The 25,000-nt window shown below is 41.6% G+C and overlaps 1 protein-coding gene and 1 pseudogene across 4 annotated transcripts in view; one reads left to right on the top strand and one right to left on the bottom strand.

Moving 5' to 3' along the window:
- Positions 1-25,000, bottom strand: part of CEP89 (centrosomal protein 89) — a 79,419-nt gene that overhangs the window by 32,450 nt on the left and 21,969 nt on the right. For 2 of the 4 annotated variants that reach the window (XM_067719541.1, XM_067719544.1), the window contains exons 6-12: positions 22,487-22,515; positions 20,194-20,236; positions 17,716-17,934; positions 16,242-16,387; positions 7,559-7,609; positions 7,311-7,394; positions 695-805 (exon numbers count right to left, since the gene is read on the bottom strand). In XM_067719541.1, the coding sequence (XP_067575642.1) occupies positions 695-805; positions 7,311-7,394; positions 7,559-7,609; positions 16,242-16,387; positions 17,716-17,934; positions 20,194-20,236; positions 22,487-22,515 (683 nt within the window). The remainder of the gene's footprint in view (positions 1-694; positions 806-7,310; positions 7,395-7,558; positions 7,610-16,241; positions 16,388-17,715; positions 17,935-20,193; positions 20,237-22,486; positions 22,516-25,000) is intronic. The other 2 variants (XM_067719542.1, XM_067719543.1) reach the window with 2 other exon arrangements.
- LOC137215024 (partitioning defective 6 homolog beta pseudogene) lies at positions 2,316-3,833 on the top strand (annotated as a pseudogene).

Below are 25,000 nucleotides of genomic sequence, written 5' to 3'. Positions count from 1 at the left end.
GAGGGAAGAGCATCAACAATAGGCTGGAAGTGAGGCAGCGTTCAGCTGTCTGGGAGCGGAAGGGGCGGGGCAAGCGGGAGCTGGGAGTGCAGGGCCTCATCCTGGACTGTCTGTCCTAAAGCCCTGGGAGCCATCAGAGGGGTCTAAGAAACGATGCGACTCGACAGGTTCGGGATGGGAAAAGTGCCCCAGAAAAATACAACCTCAGAAGATAAAAATGGAGACAGCAGGGCTTCCCTGGTGGCGCAGTGGTTGAGAGTCCGCCTGCCGATGCAGGGGACACGGGTTCGTGCCCCGGTCCGGGAATACCCCACACGCTGCGGAGCGGCTGGGCCCGTGAGCCATGGCCGCTGGGCCTGCACGTCCAGAGCCTGTGCTCCGCAATGGGAGAGGCCGCAGCAGTGAGAGGCCCGAGTAGCGCAAAAAAAAAAAAAAAAAAAAAAAAAATGGAGACAGCAAATATATATATATATATATATATATATATATATATAAACCTATTTAGAAGTTTTAAAGTAGCCTTTAAAATACAAGTTTAGAATAATTTACTAGTTTTCACTACACCTTATTAGTTTCTTAGAAACTCTCCATTAAAATGTTTTAGGTAAAATACATATATATTTGACAATTTAATAAAGTTTATTCCTATTATCTTTTCTTTTTCTTAATTAGCAAAATACCAGAAACACAACACCACTTGCCATTCCTCACTGGTGACAAGACTATTCTTATTCAGCTCTTGGTGCAGTTCTTCATTTTCTTTCACCACTGCTTGGACTCTCATCTTAAACGTTCTCATTTCCTCCTGAAACAAAATTTGTGTAAACTGTAACACACACATACATTCATCTCTATATTTCTTAGTTCTAATGCTGTCGCTGTGGCTAAAATCAAATGTTAATAGCTTTTAAGCAAAGTCTCATAGTACCGGCAGCCTTAAACTTGGTACCAGCACCAAGTGCCTGCCCTCGAGGAGCTCACGGTCTAGCGAGAAAACACAAGACACACATACCATGCAGAGAACAAGGGACAAAAGCACCTCAAGTTAGTTCGATTCCTAACTTGATAACATTGTTCTATAACTGCCAAATATTTGAAAAGATAAAAAGGGGAATAAAAAAGGCAGAGATGGGCTTCCCTGCCTTCTCACTGGGCTTCCCAGTGAGAGGCCCGCACAGCGCAAAAAAAAAAAAAAAAAAAAAAAAAAAAAGGCAGAGATGCCTATAAATGCCATAGTTTTTTCTTTGTTTAAAGACTTTGGAGGATAAATTGGAGCTTTTTAGATAGATAAGAATTTTTCTTCCTAATTGAAGCCCATTTCGGTAGGGAAGGGCTTAGTGCAGGGGTTGGAGTCTCATAATTTTGCCCCATTACAATCACGAGAAAGCCTCCCTTACTTAAAGCCATCAGTCAGTCCAGCTTCATCACTCATTGGCCCCCACACGAGGACTGTTGCTTGGTCTGTTTTCGACTGCTAACAGTCTGTGTTTGTGGCACTCAACGCTGGGTGGTCTCCATCATGGCTTTTCTCAGCTAGCCCTTGGCCAGCTTCAGTATTGTGTGTTGTCTTCTGGTGAGAATCTTAGGTGTTAATATTTATTCTGGGACGCTTCTAAATATTCTTCTCCCAGCTAGCAGACATTTATACTTATAAAAAGCAACAATGCCAAAGCAACTTCTCTTTCTCTCACCTTTCTGCCCAAACGCACTCCCTAATTGCTAGCAGTGCACTGGCCCTTTTAGAGAACATGGGTGGGGCAAACTACAGCGCACAGGCCAGGGGTCTATTTGGTCAACAGCATTATGGGAACATAGCCACGCCCATTCGTCACACCTGCTCTGCAGCCGCTTTCATGCTACAGTAGCAGAGCTGAGTAGCTGCGAAGAGAGACTCCATGGCCCCCAAAGCCTAAAATTGATACTAAGTAAATGTTTACAGAAAATGTTTCCGGAACCCTATTTTAGAAGGAGCACTAAATAAGTATTTTTATTATTTGGATTGATACTTAACCAATTATACAAGATTAATTCACCCTCTTAAAAATTAAGTGTCCAGGCGGCCGTCGCCGAGGCCCGAAGGGAGGGAGCCGCGTTCCCGCCCGGCGCACAGCCAGTCTCACCCTCGGTCCCACCGCGTGAGGAGCCAGCCAAGCGGAGCTCTGCACGGAGACCCGAGCCGCAGTCGCCCCTCTGCAGGTGCCTGTGAGGAGGCGCCTGGGCCGCAGCCGAGTCCCGAGCCCGCCGGCCGGGCACTCGCTCTCCGCGCTCCGAGGGGCGGCCCGGCTGGAGGAGGCCGTTGCGGGCCAGGCCTCAGGATGAACCGCAGACACCGGCAAGGAGCGGGCAGCGGCTGCCTGGCCCCCACCGTGGCGGTGAAGAGCAAGTTTGGAGCTGAATTTCGTCGGTTTTCACTGGAAATATCAAAACCTGGAAAGTTTAAGGAGTTTTATGGATTACTGCAACATGTTCATAAGATACCCGATGTTGACATTTTAGTAAGCTATGCAGACATCCATGGAGATGTACTGCCTAGAAATAACGATGCTAATTATCACAAAGCTGTTTCAGCGGCCAACCCACTGCTTAGGATTTTTATACAAAAAAAGGAAGAAGCAGACTACAGTGCCTTTGGTACAGGCACACTAATAAAGAAGAAGAATGTTTTAACCAAATTGTTTCGTCCTGACAAACAGAGAAAAAAGCCACACATAGTCATTAGTATGCCCCAGGACTTCAGACCTGTGTCTTCTGTTATAGACGTGGATATTCTCCCAGAAACACATCGTAGGGGCCGTTTTTACAAATATGGCACTGAGAAACACCTAGGATTCTACATCCGGGACGGCTCCAGTGTCAGGGTGACACCCCACGGCTTAGAGAAGGTCCCAAGGATCTTTATATCCAGACTTGTGCCAGGAGGTCTGGCTCAAAGCACAGGACTATTAGCCGTTAATGATGAAGTTTTAGAAGTTAATGGCACAGAAGTTTCCGGGAAGAGTCTAGATCAAGTAGCTGACATGATTGCAAACAGCCACGACCTCACCATCACAGTGAGACCAGCAAACCAGAGGAATAAGATCATTAGGAAGAGTCGGACTTCCGGCAGCTCTGGCTAGTCTACCGACAACAGCCTTCCTGGCTATCCACAGCAGATCGAACCGAGCTTTGAGCCAGAGGATGAAGACAGCGATGAAGATGACATTATTATTGAAGACAATGGTGTGCCACAGCAGAGCCCTAAGGCTCTTCGTAACACCGAGAGCCTGGAATCATTAACACAAATAGAACTCAGTTTTGAATCTGGACAGAACGGTTTTATTCCTTCTAATGAAGTGAGCTTAGCACCCTTAGCAAGTGGCACAAATACAGAATTTGAAACGCGTGCTCCAGATCAAAAACTCTTAGAAGAAGATGGAACAATCATAACACTATGAAACCATCGCGTCTGAATGCTTTCTGAGTGAGGATGCCGTGCAGACTTGTAAATTTGGCTAGTTTAAAGCATATGTACCTCTGAACCAGTGATCTGGGATAGGCATGAAAAAATATATTGCAAGCTTAAAATGTTATTAAAATAGTAGTTTGATAATTAATATAAACTTCAGTGGGTCAGAGGTGAATTTAAGTCTAAAACAAAGGGGCCTTTGCTAATGAAATGATGTGCTTTTGCTATTTTGTCTATAGAGAACTGGATGTTAGAGCACATTCCCAGAACTACACATAAGGACTAGATCATTTCCGTTTGAAGTGGTTGCATATTTAACCTGCTGTGCAGAGCCTGGTTGATTTTTCCTTTAACTGTATATCTTTTAATTCTAACGTGAAGAAGTCTATCTTTCGGTACTTTGGGACCTTGGCTCCTATATTCCCCATGTTGTATTTTGATTTTTTAATATTGCTCCTCTGTTGCTAACTGTAGCGAGTAATTTTTTCAAACTTTTTTTTCCTAATTTCTAAGAAATCAAATCAATTGACTGTTTTTTACGGGTTGCTTCCTAAGTTATAAAGCATTGAAGCTATGTTCCTGAATTAAGAAACTCTAACAGTTGTTCAGGTCCGTGTTTGCCCATCTTGTAGCTTTCATATTTACAGACTCATTCCATTTGGGCATCACTTATGTTGTGAAAGCCAGTTCCATCGACTCTGGTGATATGGGAGACTCTCTCCTGTAACCTCTTCTTTTTTGTTTCTGTTTTTGCGGTACAGGGGCCTCTCACTGTTGTGGCCTCTCCCGTTGCGGAGCACGGGCTCCGGACGCGCAGGCTCGGCGGCCATGGCTCACGGGCCCAGCCGCTCCGCGGCACGTGGGATCTTCCCGGACCGGGGCGCGGGCCCGTGTCCCCTGCATCGGCAGGCGGACTCTCGGCCACTGCGCCACCAGGGAAGCCCCCGTAACCTCTCCTTGTCCTCATTCCAAATCTCATTAGAAATCATTCCTTTTGTTGTTTGTGTGTATATTTTGTTTGTCTGCCTTTTTACTCTTTTAATGTATTTGAGTAGTGTGAATTATTTTCTTTAAAAAAAAAAAATGCACCCAAACTAAGAGATTTTTACACACACGACAACCTTGTGCACTTTTTATATGAAAATTTTGGGTTTTCCTTAATGAGATTTCTAGGAACACTGCCTACACTTTATGAAAAGTATGTCATATTCGCCTTTGACAGGTAGAGTGTATCTCGATTAATTTTATGAGGCTATTTATTACTTTCCGATGCATCCACTTAGCAGGGTAAAAGTAAGGCTGCTAACTTTCGTTCCTTGCCTGGTTTCATTGTATGGAGGTGCACAGGCACTACAGTAGCTTGTATATAGAGACTAAGAATAGTATGAACTACATGAGTTCCCTGTGACTTACGGATATTTCTCTCAGAGTTATTTATTGATTAATTTTATGCTAGGGCTAGAATGGATACCTTATAACAACTGTGTGCTATTAAAACAAACAATGAAGAATCAAATGACTCCGTTTTGAAGGATATTTTCTCTATATGGTAAAAGTATATGAAGTAAAGTTGATTAAATGAAGCTCTCTTGACTCAGAGTACTTCAATGTATTTTGTTCACATGTTACCACTAAACATGTTATCACTAAACTGTTAACTGCACAACATTATGTAATACAGTGTACTTTTTGTTGAATTCATTGAAATTCTTCCAGTTATATAACCACTATTTTTTTTTTTTTTTTTTTTTGCTGTACGTGGGCCTCTCACTGCTGTGGCCTCTCCCGTTGCGGAGCACAGGCTCCAGACGCGCAGGCTCAGCGGCCATGGCTCACGGGCCCAGCCGCTCTGCGGCATGTGGGATCTTCCCAGACCGGGGCACGAACCCGCGTCCCCTGCATCGGCAGGCGGACTCTCAACCACTGCGCCACCAGGGAAGCCCCTATAACCACTATTTTTTAATGACATTCCAGGTTTAACATTCTGTTGAGTTCTATAAATTTGAATCTTGAATGGCAAAATGTTAATAAGTAGAAGGTTACATTTCATTTATAATTATAAGCGGTGCAGGGCTTCAAAATTTTAAGTAAAAATACTTTCACATACTAGCTCTCTCTCTTTTTTTTTTTTAACGAAGTTTTAACATCAGAACTTTCGCTTAGGGGAAGAAATACTTCAGAGCTTGACTTTTTGTACAACTTTTAACTGTAAAATACAGATTTGTCTTGTATATATTCATGAAAATGGAAATCAAAGCTGCTAGTGCTTTTTTTTTTTTTTTTTTTTTTTTGTGGTGCGCGGGCCTCTCACTGTTGTGGCCTCTCCCGGTGCGGAGCCCGGGCTCCGGACGCGCAGGCTCGGCAGCCGTGGCTCGCGGGCCCAGCTGCTCCGTGGCATGTGGGGTCTTCCTGGACCGGGGAACGAGCCCGTGTCCCCTGCATCGGCAGGCGGACTCTCAGCCACTGCGCCACCAGGGAAGCCCTGCTAGTGATTTTTAATTATCCCACTAAGGGTATATGTCAACGGTCTTTTCAACTGGATCTCTCGTTTAAATTATTGGTGAAAGAATTGATTACTAGACGTATTGTAAAACCAATAGATCTTGGTTATACAATAAAATGTCGATTCATTGGTAGTCTGAATTATTTCAAGTGTACCTTATTAACAAAAATATCAGTGGACTCAGAATAAAATTTTATAGTACTAAATGTCAAGCTAACTGTGAATTTTGTTCTGTATCTCAAGTAAATTTATGATAATGTCCTCATGAGCTATCAACAAAATATATGTACTTTTGTGAACTATGGATTTTCTAATTAAATTTTACATGCAACATGACTTTTACATGAATGCTACTTTGTTTAAACTATCAAATGTCAGTATTTTACTACAATTTTATTATAAAATGTACATTATCACTAAATGAGCTTTGATTTTAAAAATTAAATTAGCTTTAGTTGTATATTATTTTTTACAAATATAGACTTGTATAAAGGCTAAAAAAAAAAAAAAATTAAGTGTCCAACAGAAAGCCTAGGAGAAAAGGTTCACAACTGCATTACATGGGCCATGACATGGGACAGCAGAACAAGAACAGGATGGGTGACTCTTAACAGACCCTTCCAATCAGGGATCCTAGAAATACCAACTCTTTTCTCTCTGGATCCCTCCAATTCCAGGGATCTCTTTGGTCACTTAAATAAGGAACATAGAGGTTCGCAGCACGGAAAGGCATGGGACGTATCTATAATACCTGCACAGCCTTGGTTTCCTGTATCATTAGAATGAACTCTGCTCCAGGAGCCATTCCCATGAAAAAGAGTGAAGACGGCAGAAACAAACAAAAACCTCACTTCCCCACCACCACCAACAGCTCAGTAATTAGACTTCCTGGGAGTCAGCTCTTCATAGAATTAAGAAGCATCCAAGCCTGCCTGAAACATCCCCGGTCTTCTACCTTCCTTGTCTGCCCAAATGTCCCTTTTACCAGTGCTGTTTGCAGCTGCACAGGACCAGGAAAGTAGCACCTCCCACTGCTGCCTTCTCCGCACCCCAAGATCCCAGCCCACGTGGGGCTGCCTGTCTGGGAAGCCACGGTTTCCAATGCTGCACCCCATCCCTCCAATACTTCTCCCATCAATCCCAACCCACCGCCCTGCTCCGCCCGTCCCTCTCTCCTGCCTTCCCTCTTCCTTCTCCCCGTCCCCACACTGCTACACTCCCTCCTTCCTCCTTTCCTTCTTTTAACAAACACTTGAGTACCTGCTAGATGTTGGCTATACCTATCTTCAAAATGTTGCTTCCAAGTTTGAATCGGTCTTCTTTTTTACAAACCTTGTTCTTCTGAGACTTTCGCCCACCTACCTGAAGGCTGGCATTGAGCTCGTCCTTCTCTTTCATTCTGTCTTCATAGGCCAGCAACAAGGGGGACAGGTACTTTGTATCCACCTGAACATAATGGAATAAAGAAGATTAATATCTTTCTTACATCTAAACACAATCAGCACATCTTTAAAAAGGAAAGAAAATATACTTCATTTGGAATGGTTTGTAACAGCTATTCAATTATAGCCCAGAAAATATGGGCCTGAAATTAAATAACTTTCACTTACCAGCCAGGGTGGTACAGGGCCCTTTGATGGGAGGCCTTCAATATTTAAACTCTAAAAACAAAACACACGGTGAAGACAAATTAAATTACACTTCCTCTGAAATTTCAAGTCTTAGCTATTCTTAACCTAGACTGGGCATCAGCTATCTAGGAATCTTGTGTGTGTGTGTGTGTGTGTGTGTGTGTGTGTGTGTGTAAATTGATATATTTGTGTATATATTTATATATATATAATTATCTGAAGTGTTTGAGAGTAATTTTTACACATAATGCTCCTTTTCCTCTAAATACTTCAATGTATATTTCCTAAAAGCAAAAGCATTCATCTATTTGACCACAGTACGATCATAAAAATCAGGAAATCAAGACTGATGCAATACTGTATTCTAATCTATAGACTATGCTGAAATTTTGCCTATTTTCCCACTGATGTCCTTTTCTGGTCAAGAATCCAATCCAGGATTACATGTTGCATTTAGTTGTCAAAACTTTTCAGCATTTTAAAATGTGGAACATATCTAATAATTTTTTATTGGATGCCAATAAAACTTTTTCAGTGTTATGTTGTTGAGTGTCTAGATTTTGTTGTCTTCTTTTAAAGTGTTTTGTTTTCTTTTTCTTTTGTAGGCTCTTAAGTTACGCACAAAAGACGATGCTTTTGAGGCTCATCTTTTTCAGAACCCAAAGGTCTCCGGGTGCTAATTATTTTTAGCTCACAGCTCCCTGAACTTGTTTTCTGCCTGGCCTCACAGAGTTTCATCCTATACATGTGCAGATTAGTGTTCAACAAAGGACTGCGAGGAACCCCATGTGGATTTATGTAGCTCTTGCCATGGCTCCCTCCTCTCTGGTGTTCCTGCCCCACAAATCCCAGTCTCCTCTGCTTCCCCAAATCTGATCTGTCTCTTCAGTTCAGACTGCCACACTCTGCTTGCGTTGCTCCACCCGGCACTGTTATCCGAGAGAGCCTCCAAGCAGAAAGCAATGTGATCATAAGGCTCATCTATTTATCCTCCTTCTCCCCATGAGGACAGTGCTGCCTGCAGTAATTCCATCAGGGCCAGAAGCAATGGCCCTGATGGCATAATTCCTTATCCAACAAAGATTTTCTAACGCGTTTACCATCTCATGATTCATTCAGCAAACACTGAAAGCTCACTAAGCCATTGTGGACGTTACAGCACATGTCACTGTTTACAAGGATTGTATGGTTCCACACAGAGATGGGTCTTCTCACATCGCACAGGGCAGAACGTGCCTTGAGAGTGGAACAAACAGAAGCCTGCAGTGGTTGGAGAGACAGATCACCTCTGGCTGGAGGCATCAGGGGAGACTGTCATGGAGAACGGTGGCCGCAAAGGGCAGAATGGTGTGCACATTTTGGGGGTGGCGGGTGAGGGCAGCAGCCAGTCGCTGGGCCTGCCTGCCCACAACCTTCTGAAAGAGAACTGGCTTGTTCACAGCCCTGCAGAAGGCCCTGGCCTAGGAAGCCTGTTTTGGATCATAGGACCCCAGGAACTTTAATATTTTTGTTAAAAAAAAAAAAAAAAAGTTAACATTATGTTAAGTGAAAGAAGTCAGCCACAAAAGCCCACCTGTTGTATGATTCCAGTTATATAGAACATTCAGAATAGGCAAATCCACAGAAAGTAGTGGTTGCCAGGGCCAACGTGGGTGGTGGGAAAGAAGGGGGCGTGACCGCTAACAGGTGTGAGATTTCTTGTTGTGAGTTTTCCTGTTGTGATGAAAATGTTCTACAATTGATTGTGGTGGCGGTTGCACAGTTCTGTGAATACACTAAAAATCACTGAATTGTATACTTTAAATGGGTGAATTAGACGGTATGTGAATTACATCTCAAAGCTGATATTTAAAAAATTTAAACCTAAGTCCTACTTCAGAAAGAAAGAAAGCAGTCCATAAAGCTGCCCTGAACTCCCAGGAGCCATGTGACAACACCGTGCACACCTGGCTTCCCCCGCCACCCCAATCCCAGTAGGAGCCAGTGAGCTGGGCGTCCTGACACCCCCACCACGCCTCCAGCCCCACACAACCCTCACACACACGAGCCTCCAGGGCACAGACCTGAGCTGTTGGGTCCTCTTGTTGTTCCTCACAATTTTTGAGGTTTGCTCAGAACCTCAAAAATAGCGTAGTGGTTTGCTCAGTTAGAGTCTGTCGAATCGAATTCTGCAATCCTGCTTCTAAAGTAAAACCTAGTCTGTCTTCTCTCTTTATATACACATAGACTGTGAAAGTATCTCCACCTCCAAGTTAATTACACACCCATCACCCCACATATTTACCATTTTGTGGGGAGAGAACACAAGTTCTACTCTCTCAGCAAGTTTCAACTATACAGTACAGTATTATCAACTATAGTCACCATGTTATATATTGGATCCTCAGATCTCATTCATCTTATACCTGAAAGTTTGTACCCTTTTACTTGCCTCTCCCCATTTTTCCCACCGCCCCGCCACCCAGCCCATGGCAGTCACCATTCAACTCTGTGTTTCTATGAGTTTGACTTCTTTTTTTAAGATTCCACATATAAGTGACACCAAGCAGTATTGTCCTTTATCTGGCTTATTTCACTTAGAATAATACCCTCCACGTTCACCCATGTTGCAAGTGACAGAACTGCCTTGTTCTTTAAGGCTGAATAATATTCCACTGTATGTCACATGGTTTTTATATATATGTATATACATATGTATATGTGTGTGTGTGTGTGTATATATATATATAAAAAACATGTGACATATACCACATTTTCCTTATCCATTCATCCTTGGCTATCATAAATAATGCTGCAATGAACATAAGAGTACAGCTATCTCTTCAAGATAGTGATTTCATTTCCTTTAGGTATACACCCAGAAGTGGGATTGCTGAATGGTATGGTAGTTCCGTTTTTAATTACTTGAGGAACCTCCATACTGTTTTTTATAGTGGCTGCACCAACTTACATTCTCACCAATAGTGTACAAGGGTTTTTTCTCTACACCCTCACCAGAATTTCTATCTTTTTCAAAAAAGACACGCTAACAGGCATGAGGTGATATCTCATTGGGGTTATAGGTTGCATTTTCCTGACGATTAGTGACGTTGAGCACCTTTTCATACACCTGTTGGCCATCTGTATGTCTTCTTTGGAAAAATGTCTATTCAGATCCTTGGCCCATTTTCAAATTGGGTTATTTGTTTTTGTGCTATTGAGTTGTATGAGTTCCTTGTACAGTTTGGATATTAACCCTTTATTGGACACGTGGTTTGCCAATATTTTCTCCCATTCCATAGGTTGCCTTTTCATTTTGTTGATAGTTCCCTTTGCAAAAGCTTTTTTAGTTTGATGTAGTCCATTTGTTTATCTTTGCTTTTGTTGTCTTTGTTTCTGGTATCAAATCCAAAAAACCAGGGCTTCCCTGGTGGCGCAGTGGTTAAGAATCCGCCTGCCAATACAGAGTACACGGGTTCGAGCCCTGGTCTGGGAAGATCCCAGATGCCGCGGAGCAACTAAGCCCGTGCACCACGACTACTGAGCCTGCGCTTCTAGAGCCCGCGAGCCACAACTACTGAAGCCTTTGTGCCACAGCTACTGAAGCCCGTGCGCCTAGAGCCCATGCTCCGCAACAAGAGAAGCCACCGCAATGAGAAGCCCGTGCACTGCAGCAAAGAGTAGCCCCCACTCACCACAACTAGAGAAGGCCCGCACGCAGCAACGAAGACCCAAAGCAGACAAAAATAAATAAATAAATTTTTTAAAAAATCCAAAAAATCAATGCCAAGACCAAGGAGTTTTATGATTCAGGTCTTACATTCAAGTCCTCAATTCATTTTGAGTTGATTTTTGTGTATGGTGTACAACAGGGGTCCAGTTTCATTCTTTTGCAAGTGGATATTCAGTTTTCCCAGCATCATTTACTAAAGAGACTATCCTTTCCCTTTCGGATAACAGTGCCGGGTGGAGTATATGCTTGGCTCCTTTGTTGACTGTATACACATGGGTTTATATCTGGGCTCTCAATTCTGTTCCATTGATCTATGTGTCTGTTTTCATGCCAACAGTACACCGTTTTGATTACTATTTCTTTGTAATACAGCTTGAAATCAGGAGGTGTGGTATCTCCAGCTTTTTCTTTCTTGAGTCTACTTTAAATATTTGAGGCCTTTTGTGGTTCCATATAAATTTTAGGATTGTTTTATCTGTTTCTGTGAAAAATGCCACTGGAATTTTGATAGCAATCATACTGACTCTGCAGGTCACTTTGGGTAGTACGGACGTTGTAACAATATTCTTTCAATCCACGAGCACAGAATATCTTTCCACTTATTTGCATCATCTTTGATTTCTTTCATCAATGTTTTATAGTTTTTGGTGTACAGATGTTTCACCTCCTTATCGCTTCTTGGCCTTTTTGCTAAGATCAAGTGTACATGTTTCACCTCCTTAGTAAATTTATTCCTAAGTGTTTTATTCTTTTTGATGCTACTATAAATGGGATTGTTTTCTTAATTTCTCTTTCCAATAGTTTTTGGTGTGTAGAAACACAACTGAATTTTGCATATTGATTGTGCATCCTGCAAATTTACTGAATTCATTTATTAGTTTTAACAGTTTTGTGGTGGAGCCTTTAGGGTTTTCTATATATAATTTCACTGTCATCAGCAAACAGAGGCAATTTTACTTCTTCCTTTCCAATTGGAGGCTTTTTATATCTTTCTTGCCTAATTGCTCTGGCTTGGTCTTCTAGTATTCTGTTGAATAAAACTGGTGAGAGTGGACATCATTGTGTTGCCCCTGAAGGTTTCAGCTTTAGATGTAGGCTTGTCATGTATGGCCTATTACTATGTTGCACTATGGTCCTTCTACACCCGGTTTGTTGAGAGTGTTTATCATGACAATATGTTGAATTTTTGTCAAACTTTTCTGCATCTATTGAGATGATCACAGGTTTTACTCTTAATTTTGTTAATATGGTGTATTATATAGTAAGTCCCCTACATACAAACCTTCAAGTTGCAAACTTTCAAAGATGCAAACATGTGCTCCATCAACATCAGGCATGAGTGAAACTGCAGCTTGCCCTCTGTCTCCTATTGCTGATGGTCCTTCAGCTGTACCAGCTCCCACCTCCTCTCCCTCCTCCAGTCAGCAACTCTTCTTGCCTATTCACTCCATGCCAACCCCTGTATGCCAGCTGTTGTACTGTGCTACTCTACTGTAATCTTACTATATCGTAAGATTAAAAGTGTTTTATTTTTTGTGTTTTACATATTGTGTGAAAAGTATTATAAACCTAGTATGGTACAGTACTATATAGCCAATTGTGTTAGTTGGGTACCTAGGCTAACTTTGTTGGACTTAGGAACAAATCGGACTTACAAATGTGCTCTCGGAACGGAACTCGTTCATATGTAGGGGACTTACTATACTGACTAATTTGCAGATGTTGAACCATCCTTGTATCCCATGAATAAATAGCACTTGATCGTGGTGTTTGATCCTTTCAATATACAGTCATCCCTCTCTGTGGAGAACTGGTCCTAGGACTGGCTGTGGATACCAAAATCTGCAGATGCTCAAGTCCCACAGTTGGCTCTCCAGATCCACAGTTCTACAGCTGCCAATTCAACCAACCGTGGATTCTGTAGTACTGTACGTATTTACTGAAAATAAAATTCACGTATAACGCACCCATACAGTTCAAACCCATGTTGTTTGAGGGTCAACTATACTGTTGAATTCAGTTTGCTAATATTTTGTTGAGGATTTTTGTATCTCTGTTTATCAGGGACATTGGCCTACAATTTTCCTGGAGTGTTCTTGTCTGGCTTTGGCATTAGGGTAATGCTGGTCTCGTAAAATGAGTTTAGCAGTGTCTCTTCCTCTTCAATTCTTTAGAAGAGTTTGAGAAGGGTTGGTATTAATACTTGGTATGATTTCAAACAATCAGCTTAGTTCATTGATCTTTTCTAGTTTTTATTTAATTTACTTCTGCTATGATCCTTGTTATTTCCTTCCTTCTATTAACTTTGGGCTTCATTTGTTCTTTTTCTAGTTACTTGAGGTATAAAGTTAGGTTGTTTACTTGAGATCTTTCTTGTCTCTTAGTATAGGTGTTTATTACTATGAACTTCCCTCTTGGAATTGCTTTTGCTGTATCCCGTAAGTTTTGTTATGTTGTGTTTCCATTTTCATTTGTCTCAAGATGTTTTCTGATTTCTTCTTTGATCCACTGTTTGATCAGAGTAGCATGTTGTTTAATGTCCACATATTTGTTAATTTTCCAGTTTCCTTCTTTTAATTGATTTCTAGTTTTTCACTATTGTGGTCAGAAAAGATGCTTGATATGACTTCAATCCTTTTAGATTTATTAAGACTTGTGTTGTGGCCTAACATATGATCTATCCTGGAGAATGTTACATGTGTGCTTGGAGAAGGACGTTTATTCTGTTGCTTTTGGATGCAATGTTCTGTATACACATGGTCTGATGTATCATTTAAGGCCAATGTTTCCTTACTGATTATCTGTCTGGATGATCTATCCATTAATAAAAGTGGGGTATTAAAGTCGCCTACTATTATTGTATGACTGTCTGTTTTTCTCTTTAGGTCTGTGAATATTTGCTTTATATTTTTAGGTGTGCCTATGTTGGGTTCACAAATATTTATAAATGTTATATCCTCTTGTTGGAGTGACCTCTTTATCATCTTATAATAACCTTTGTCTCTTATTACAGTCTTTGTCTTAAAGTCTATTTTGTCTAAGTAAAGCCAACCCACCTTTCTTTTGGCTTCCATTTGCATGGAGTACATTTTTCCATCCCTTCACTTTCAGTCTGTTTATGTCTTTATATCTGAAGTGAGTCTCTTGTAAGCAGCACATACATGGGTCTTGCTCTTTTATCCATTCAACCACTCTATGTGTTTTGATTGGAGAATTTTAGCCCATTTATATTTAAAGTAATTATTGTTAGGTATGGACTTAATTGCCATTTTGTTCACTGTTCCCTGGCTTTCTGTAATTCCTTTTGGTTCCTTTCTTCTCTTGCTCTCTTCAAGTGTGATTTCATGATTTTCTGTAGTGTTACGTTTAGATTACTTTGTCTTTACTTTCTGCTTTGTGGTTACTATGAGGCTTACATAAAACAACTTATAACCGTCTATTTTAAGTTGATAACTTAAGTTTGAATGAATTGCAAAACTACATTTTTTATTCTCTCCCCATTTTATGTTTATGATGTTGCAATTTACATCTTTTTATCTTGTATATTCATCAACAAATTATTGTAGTTATATTTTTACTATCTTTGTCTTTTAACCTTCATACTAGATTTATAAGTGATTAACCCACCAACTTCACAACAGATTATCTTTAATTTTACTATATATTTACCTTTACCAGTGAAAATTTTAATTTCATGTTTTCCTGTTACTAATTAGTGCCCTTGTATTTCAGCTTGAAGAAAGTCCTTTAACATTTCTTGTAAGGCTGGTCTGGTGGTGATTAACTCCTTCTGCTTTTGCATGTCCTGAAAACTCTTTACCTCTGTCTACTCCAATTCTAAAGGACAACTTTGCTGGGTAGTGTATTCTTGGTTGAATATATTGTGCTACTCCCTTCTGGTCTGCAAAGTTTCTGCTGATAGATCTTATGAGGGTTTCCTTGTATGTAACATGTTTTTCTCTTGCTGCTTTTAAGATTGTCTCCTTGTTTTAAATTTTGACAATTTAATTATAATGTGTTTTGCCATGGGTGCCTTTGGATTCATCTTTTTTAGAACTCTCTGGGCTTCCTGGATTGAGATGTCTATTTCTTTCCGCAGGGAACTTTTCAGCATTATTTCTTTAAATGAGCTTTATGCCCCTTTCTCTCTTTCCGCTCTGGGACCTCTGTAATCCACATGATGGCATTCCTTAAGCTATCTTCACTCTTTTTCATTCTTTTTACTCTTCTGTTTGGATAAATTCCACTGCCCTGTCTTCAAGCTCACTGATCCTTTCTCACACTTGCGCTAGTCTGCTGTTGAAACCCTCTATTGAATTTTTCACCTCAAGGATTATATTCTTCTGCTCTATGATTTCTCTTTGGTACTTTTTAAATATTTTCTATCTCTTCGTTGAAATTCTCACTTTGTTCATGCTTTCCTGACCTTGCTGAACATCTTTATGACTGTTATTTTAAACTCTCTATTGAGTAAATCGCTTATCTGGATTTCATTAAGATTAGTTTCTGGAGATTTAGCTCGTTCTCTTCTTTAGAACATATTCCCTTTTTTCTTCATTTTCCTTTACTCTCTGTGTTGGTTTCTGTGCATTAGAAAAAACAGCCACCTCTCCTGTCTTGACAGAGTGGTCTTGTATAGGAGATGAGTCTCATCCATCAGCCTGGCCCAAGCTCTTGGCTGCCTCTCAAACCTCTGTGATTGTCCAAGCTGCTGCCTTTATTCTTAGTGGTTCCCAGTAGTTGGGGATGTTCCAAGACCCATCAGAGAAAGGAAGGGTGGGAAGGAGGGAGGGAGGGAGAAAATAGAAAGGTGCTCAGAAAGACTCTACTTTGGATGTATCTTTTTTTATACCAAATTATAATAAATATGAGCCCTTTAGAATTGGAAGCCAATTCAACAGGAAAGGCTAAAATATCAGAAAACTGATTTTTCTTAATAGGAAACATTACCTCTTCCTTGGATAAATGCCTGAATTTTGTTTGATATCTACTCAGTTCTACATTCAAACAATGAACAGTCATTTTCAATCCATCATTTTCATCCACCAGTTCTTGAGCTTGTTTTCTTAGATAATGTAATTCAGGTGCAGCGACTACTGAAAAATATAAATTCAATATTATACCGTAAGAACTTATTTCAAATTTATCAAGATTTTATATAAATTGCTGATTGTCCTTCTTTCTCTTTTAGGCTCACAAAGGCAGTGAATGACAGATATATAGATACAAATGAATAAAAGTTACCAAGTTTTTTTAACATTGAATAGTCAAAAGTGTTTTGGAAGTTTGTGAAAGTTTTTGCATGTATAATTAAGGTAAAATAAAAATTTTAGGTTGAAAAAAAGTCGTTTCAGATGATATACAAATATGTTCCTTGAAAATTATATAGAATAAATGGAGAATTTATTACAACTAATAACTTTCCCACATAATAGTAATGTCTTATTAAAAAACGTCATAGAAAACAGATCCCACAAAATAATAGCACAAATAATATAAAGTATCTAGAAATGTGCCTAAGACAAGAAATATGCAGGGTCTGTATAAAGAAAACTACAACATCTTTCTTAAGGCCATAATATTAGACTTATATAAACAGATAAATATACAGAGAAAACATTGAAAACAGTGAATATTTATATGACCTTAGCATTATTATTATTATTTTTTCAGCCGTGCCACGCAGCACATGGGATCCTAGTTCCCAGACCAGAGATTGAACCTGCCCCCACTGCACAGTGCAAGTGTGGAGTCTTAACCACCAGGGAAGTCCCTGATCTTAGCATTAAAAAGAACTTGACACCAATGGCATAGGTCATAACAGAAAAATATCCTATAAGTTTAGCTGAATTATCAACAAACTGAGAAAATATTACATACATGACAAAGGCCTAAAACCCTTAATATGTAAAGAGCTCCTACAAATCAACAGAAGAGATCAAAGCATCTCAATTTAAAATGGGAAAACTTATAAAAGAGAAAGAAAATGACCCACAAAGATAATGAAAAAAATATTCAACTTCATCAATAGTAAATGAATTAAACTAAAATGGGATTCTTCTTTTTTTTTAACCTATCAAATTCGCAAGGAAAATACAATCCTCATCATTGGTAAGTATGTGGTGAAAGAGCCACTTTTATATGCTGCTCATGGGGATAAAAACTGATATGAAACATATGTACAATACTATGCTAAGAATCAAAAGAAGTGTTGGAATTTTAGCATAATAATAATGACACAGCAGATGAAATCAAATTTCAACAAGTATAAGGATATTAATGAAAGATCTTAAAATCATAACAAAATATCAAGAACATTAATATCACCAAATACTGTAACATAAAATATTAACTTTCAAAATAAATAAGAAAATTTGAATTCTTCTTTGTTCCTTTAATAAAAGAACTGTGTAGTTGTCCCCACCTTCCTGAGAGGATGCTTTCTCAACTTCTTTCAGCCTTCCATTTTCTTTTTCCATCCTTTTAAGTTTTAACTGTAGTTCTTTCATTGTTTTTTTTATTATGTTAAGTTCAAGAGTAAGGGTTTGATTTGCATTGTTTAGATGCAAATTGTCTTCTTTTAATTCCTCGAACTTTTCTTTGGTTATTTCTATATGTCTTCGATGTGTTCTACCATTTACATCTAAAAAGGCACAGGAAAAAAGTTTTAAAATATTAATTGATATTTACAATTCTACATCAAAATTACAGGAGACAATTTCAAAAACCACATGAGCAACTCTTCATGTCAGTGCCTGCAAAGAGAATGGCCTATACAGCAAAGAGTGCATGGTCTGTTGAGACTACAGTGAGCAACAGGAAGAGGGATGACAGAGGGGGAGGCAGGAGCCAGTGGAGGCTCTATACTATTGGACATAGGATTGTACATATCATAATATGCAGAGTGGAGGTTGTATCCTGCAGGCCACCAGGAGCCAGAAAGCCTTTCAGGCAGAAGTATGGAAAGAAGAGGCTCTACTCTCAGATGAATCCCTGAGGACAGCAGTGAAGAAACCAAACAGGAAGGAGGCCTAGCCCAGAGGCAGGGAGACCAGTCAGGAGACTCCTAGAGTAGGGATGGAGAGGAAAGGACATGAGAGAAGGATTCAGGGGCGAAAGCTCAGCAGGGCTCAAGAACTCAACTGGGTGTGGACAGTGAGGGGGGGCAAGTCAAGGATGAGCACCAAGACCTGTGGTTTGGAAGACATCTAGCCAGACAAGGGACACAAGCATGGCAGGGGAAGGGAAGCCCAGGCTAGGACACGGGCCCGGAGCTCTGAAGGCAGCCTCAGCTGGAGAGACTGAGGCATCACCAGCATGTGCGCAGACCTGAAGGCACCGGGGTGAGAAGAAAGCCAGAGACCACGAAGGATGTTAGGAAGGAGCAGCAAGAAAGATGGAGGAAAGCAGAGAGCGATGTTCCACAGGGAGATCAAAGGAGGTGAGGGCTACGATGGGCTCCCAGCCCGGGCAGAGCTTCTGTGTGCAGATGTGCAGACAAGGGCGGGAATGCTGGTGGCTCCAGACAGCCTCCCCTGACCTCTGACACACACATCCCCAACCCCTAGAACATGAAAGGAAAGTCTAAGAAATGAGTAACTCCACAGCTACACTGAAAACAAGAGGTGAGCCACCAGGAATCCCGGAAAGAAAACATTTGAGATTAGATTGAAGATGGAAGCTGCAGCCTAAAATATGCCAGGAGAGGTCAGCTCCTGGAGGTGGGAGTGCTTCCAGGGATGTGCTTTGCCCTGGCAGGTACTGGGGACACAAAGTGACCTAGAAAGGGCTGATGAGGTATCCAGTTAATGTGCCAGATGGGATCAGCAATGGTTCAAGCCCCCTGGGCCGGGTAGTACAGACAGGCTCTGAGGACAGAGGCAGGCAGGCACTGGGGCTGGGGAAACTCAGGAGGATGAGGGACCCCCGAACCCCCTGGCTGACCACACACCCTGTCTGTCCCTGTCAGTCACTGGAGACAGGCTGTACGCCTGACAGCCCACTGGTTTCCCCCTCTGAGCAGCCTGCAGTAATCAGATACAGCATCCCCAGGCAGACCAACAGGGACTCCCAAGGACCAAGGCGAACACATCACACATCACCAAGAACCATGTGAGCTAAGAGAAGCACCAAAATCAAATAACAGAGGACACAGTTGGCTGCTCAGCAACTATAAGATTTTTGAATGGGTGTAGTTAAGATTCCAGAGAGATGTTTGTCAATACTTAATAGAAATCATGGAAACAAAGTTTCATTCACAATACAAATTCAATGGATGGGTTGAGCAGCAGAATACATACAATGAAGAATCAACCTGTGGGCTAGACATTAGAGCCCCAGCAATATCCCAGAATACAGCAGCACCAAAAACACCAAGATAGAAAGGGTGAAAACAAAGCCAATCAGACATGGAGGACAGACGAAAGCCTTGATTCCTGACAGGATTTTCAGACTAGCAATGTGAGGCTTAACAGGAAAAAAATTACAAAATCCACCTTGAAAGCTAATGAGGCTCCTCAAACTGTAGAGGGGATAGCACCCCAGAAAGTATCTCTAGACCCCTCAGCTCTGTCTCTAGCCCCTGAGCAGAGCCCCCGTTTGCATACATCCCCCTCCCAGTGTCTGCCTATAACCCACAGGTCCACTCCCCTCCCCAGGATCTGAGCACATGCCATGGGGACATATATCCATCATCCAACGTGGACACGTTTGGACTCTCTCTTTTAAGGCAAAGGTGGAAATTCAACAAACTGCCTCCTCTTCCCAATTCTGATAATGGGACAGAAGCAACAGCCTTTACAGGAAAAAAAAAAACATAGATCTTTGTTTTATGTGAGATTATTCTGGGTATTCGCTAGAACAATCAGCTTTTCAATCACAATGAAATTCAAAAGGCAAATACCTGGAGAGGGTGGAGGTTTTCCACAAAATGATGGTTTTTCATCCTAAGGAAGAAAACAACATGAGAGTAATGAATTAAGAGTCTCAGCATCTTCTAAAAGTGGATTGGTACAAGCAGGTAGGTCATCGTATATCAAATATTTAAGCACTTTTTTCCCCCTTCATTTTGGCTCTTATAGTTGCTAGTTTGTTTTAGCTGTAGAAACTTTAATATTCACTGTTTCTTTTAAATGAACCAAAACCTTAAGGGATTTCCCCTCTTGGCAGGTTCTCTGAGCAGCAAGGGAAGTCCTGCTTTCTTCCTGCCTTTTTGTCCATGAGTTCAGTGTCTTTTTTTTTTTTTAATTGAAGTCTAGGTGATTTACAATATTGTGTTAGCTTCAGGTGTATAGCAAAGTGGTTCAGTTATACATATATGTATTTTTCCAATTCTCTTCCATTATAGGTTATTGTAAGATACTGAATACAATTCCCTGTGCTATACAGTACATCCTAGTCGCTATCTATTTTATACATAGTAGTGTGTATCTATTAATCTCATACTCCTATGTTATCCCTCCCCCCAACCCCTTTGGTAACTATATGTTTGTTTTCTATATCTGTGAGTCTATTTCTGTTTTGTAAATAAGTTCATTTGTATTATTTTTTAGATTCCACATAAGTGATACCGTATAATATTTGTCTTTGTCTGGCTTACTTCACTCAGGATGATAATCTCTAGGTCCATCCATGTTGCTGCAAATGGCATTTCATTCTTTTTTCTGGCTGAGTAATATTCCTGTGTGTGTGTGTGTGTGTGTGTGTGTGTGTGTGTGTGTGTGTGTACCACATCTTCTTTACCCATTCATCTGTTGATGGGCACTTAGGTTGCTTCCATGTCTTGGCTATTGTAAACAGTGCTGCATATGAACACAGTATCTTTGGAAATTAGAGTTTTCTCTGGATACATGCCCAGGAGTGGGATTGCTGGATCATATGGCAACTCTATTTTAGTTTTTTGAGGAACCTCTATACTGCTGTCCATAGTGGCTGTACTAATTTACATTCCCACCAACAGTGTAGGAGGGTTGCCTTTTCTCCACAATTTATTATTGGTAGTCAGTCACGGTGTTTACATGCAGGTCCCATAAGTGACAGGCCACCAGTTCACATTCTAAAGCATGTGATATGACTGTAGGTGCTGAGCAGAGATGCACAAAGCAAATTCCAACTGGCCTTTTCTCCTTGGGATATGCAAAAAGACCCCATTAGCTTCAGAGAAGCACGTTTTCAAAGCACTGAGAAGGGCTTCCCTGGTGGCGCAGTGGTTGAGAGTCCACCTGCTGATGCAAGGGACACAGGTTCGTGCCCCGGTCCGGGAGGATCCCACATGCCGCGGAGCGGCTGGGCCCGTGAGCCATGGCCGCTGAGCCTGCGTGTCCGGAGCCTGTGCTCTGCAACAGGTGAGGCCACAGCACTGAGAGGCCCGTGTACCGCAAAAAAAAAAAAAAAAAGTACTGAGAAAAGAATATAACATCCTCCTTTTCAACCCAAAACTTAGAGGAAAGGGAAGTCTTTGAACTTTTGTTCATTTTTCTACTACACATCAGTCTGATTCTAAGTTTCTAATTTCTGCTGAAAAAGTAGATAAGGTTATAAATTAACTCTACTGAGAAGTCTTTAATTTTTAAACTCCTTTGACATCGCAGAATTAAAAACTTAAGTAAACTATTTCCATGTCTGCAAACTGGTTATTGTCTATTCATTCTACAAATGAAAATGTAAATGTAAGTGATTTCTAATCCCTCAATACATTACATTCATTTTAAACTATGCAAAACATGAGTTTCTTCATGTTTTAAAACTTTTTTAAAAAAAACATTCAATGGAAAAGAACTCTTAATGGAAGTTTTCTTCCCCACAAATCACAAAAGTTGTTTTGAAATTATGGTGGAAATTCTACTAATTGAGAAAATCAGTTTTTAAAAAACAATCCTTGGGCTTCCCTGGTGGTGGAGTGGGTAAGAATCTGCCTGCCAATGCAGGGGACATAGGTTCGAGCCCTGGTCCGGGAAGATCCCACATGCCTCGGAGCAACTAAGCCCATGCGCCACAACTACTGAAGCCCGCATGCCTAGAGCCCGTGCTCGGCAACAAGAGAAGCCACGGCAATGAGATGCCCACGCATCACAACGAAGAGTAGCCCCAACTCGCCACAACTAGAGAAAGCCCAAGTGCAGCAACGAAGACCCAACGCAGTCAAAAATAAATAAATAAATTTTTAAAAAACACACACACAAAAAAACAATCCTTACCTTTAAATTCAGAATAGAATGTTTACCATCTGATTAAAAAAAAAGAAAGAAAACTTTGTAAAGCAGAGAAAGACATCTGACAACTCAGAAGAGTACAATCTTAGGAACTCACCTTCTGCAGATGAGCTAAACCAGGCCCAGGTGGGCAGCCTTCCCAAGGCCACATGAGAAGCGGGTCCAGAGCCAGGCAGGAGCCCAACTCGGAACTGCTCATCTCTCCCCGCTGCTCGTTCCTGAGCACCTTCAGTGGCTCACGTGATTGGAGAACCAAGGCCAAACTCCTCAGCGCGACTCTGAGCCTTCTCCACCTTCCCAGCACTCCCCCTCCCAGAGCTCTACCCGTCCCACCGCCATTCCCCAGATGGGCTGAGGCTGATGCCTCCCCGTCTCCCTGCCTACAGTAGCAGTCCACTCGGTCAGATGCTGGTACCTCGACCAAAGGATGTCAGGGTCCAAGCTTCTTGGCCAGGTACTGCTAGGGCGCAGAGTGGCACCTCAGAGTTGGAGGCTTTAGCCTTTAGACAATAATTATCAGCTAGCATTATGGAGGATGCTGTGCTTCACACATACGACTAAATTTAATCCTTATAAATTTAATCCTTATAAGAACCTGATGAGAGGTGCACTCAAACTGAGAGAAGTGGGGTTAAGGAACTCACCAAGCCTCTCGCCACCTGGATATGACAGAACCAAAGCACTAAAAACCAGTGTTTCTGATGTGTTGCCTAAGGATCACTCACATCAGACTCTCCAAAGAGCTTGTTAAAAATACAGACCCTCTGGGGCTCCAGCCCAGATTCACTGACTCAGAATTTGGGGCTGGGGTGGGGCCTTTTCACAAGTGTCCAGAGGCTTCTAATGCCCATCACAAACCAAAAACCACTGGAGGAGCTGAACTCCCTCCCAACCACCACCTGCGTTCCCAGTTCAACACCACCTGTGTTACCAAGCGCGCCAGTTACCACACTGCCTTTCAGCTCCAAACCCACCTTTATTGCTGGCTTGTGTTACTGCAGCAGCGCTACCTTGCCAGGAGGAGGAAGGGGCTTGGGTTCCTCATTCCAGAAGGCTGTCTCCATCCCTCTCTCTTTCCCTGCGTTCCTCTTTTTCTCTCCCCTCTCCTCCTTTCTTCCCTCTTTCTAGGTGGCCAGCAGCACTTCCCCATGGGTGGCTTCTCCTGAAATTCCCCTGGAGAGGGCAGCTTTCCAGCGAGTTCTGTTAGCAACACACCTTGGCTAACTTCTCCACCCGCCAGTGGGCCACAGCCGCACCCTCTCCAATGTCTGCATTGGAGATTCTCCAAATGTTTCTTCTCTTGGGGGCTCTCTGTTAACAGAAGAGGGAGCAGCTGTTCTCTCTATCTGCTATTCCTGCATTCTTTAGGTTTCTCTCTACCCTTTAGTAGGCAATCCTCTTATAGTCAATAATTCTTTACATTAAACTTTCCTTTTTCAAATCACCATATACATTCTGTCTACTGATTGGATTCTGACTGATATATAACACGTCAGGCCACAGACAACACAGACATTAGAAAGTGGATGGACATGTATGAACACAGAGATATTCAGGATGTGTTATGATTTTTTTAAAAAGGCAGGTAATAAAATAACATACATTTTATTCACATACGCACTCGAAGTTGTTAAAATTGTACTCTACGGGAGTACAATTATGTGTGTTTAACCTCCTATATTTCTGCATTTCAGTTTTTTTTTTTTTTTACAGTGAGAAAGTATTAATTCTGTAATTTAAAAAGAGATATGGGTTTCCCTGGTGGCGCAGTGGTTGACAGTCCGCCTGCCAATGCAGGGGACACGGGTTTGTGCCCCGGTCCAGGAAGATCCCACATGCTGTGGAGCGGCTGGGCCCGTGAGCCATGGCCACTGAGCCTGCGCGTCTAGAGCCTGTGCTCCGCAACGGGAGAGGCCACAACAGCGAGAGGGCCGCGTAAAGCAAAAAAAAAAAAAAAGAAAAAAAAAAGAGATATACTTTTTACTTGAATTGAATATACACATGGATTTCCCACAGGGATAAAGTATGCTGGCCTAATCAATTGGCATTTTCTGGCACAGGTATTAGTAGGCTGGCCTTCTGTTTATCAATCAGTCCCCTTGTGAACTGACTTATATGACAGTTTTCTTGAGGCTAAGCAATTCTGAGGGTCCTGATAAAGCAGTGACTGGTGCCCACTGTATGCCAGGCTCTCCTTCTCACTTCTCAAACATAAGCCACCTCTTAGGAAACGGAAAACCTTTGTTATTTAATGTGCTGAATTCTCTCACTGTGCCAAATGAAATGTACAAGGATGCGCTATTACAAAGTTGTATTATAAACATGTCCCTGCACTCTTTCATCCAAAACACCTGTAGTCACAGCCTGCCATGGGCCAGGACCCTGATCCAGGCACTGGAGCTAGCCTGGTGAACAAGACAGACAAGCTCACTTGCTCATCCTGGGGAGACCACTGGGTACCCGCCCCTCACAGCGCTAGATGTGGGGGGCAGAGAGGAA

This window comes from Pseudorca crassidens, chromosome 20 (genome assembly GCF_039906515.1).
Source record: "Pseudorca crassidens isolate mPseCra1 chromosome 20, mPseCra1.hap1, whole genome shotgun sequence".
Taxonomy (NCBI): domain Eukaryota; kingdom Metazoa; phylum Chordata; class Mammalia; order Artiodactyla; family Delphinidae; genus Pseudorca; species Pseudorca crassidens.
The sequence above is the reverse complement of the archived record's forward strand: the minus strand, read 5'-3'. Positions and strand labels throughout refer to the sequence as shown.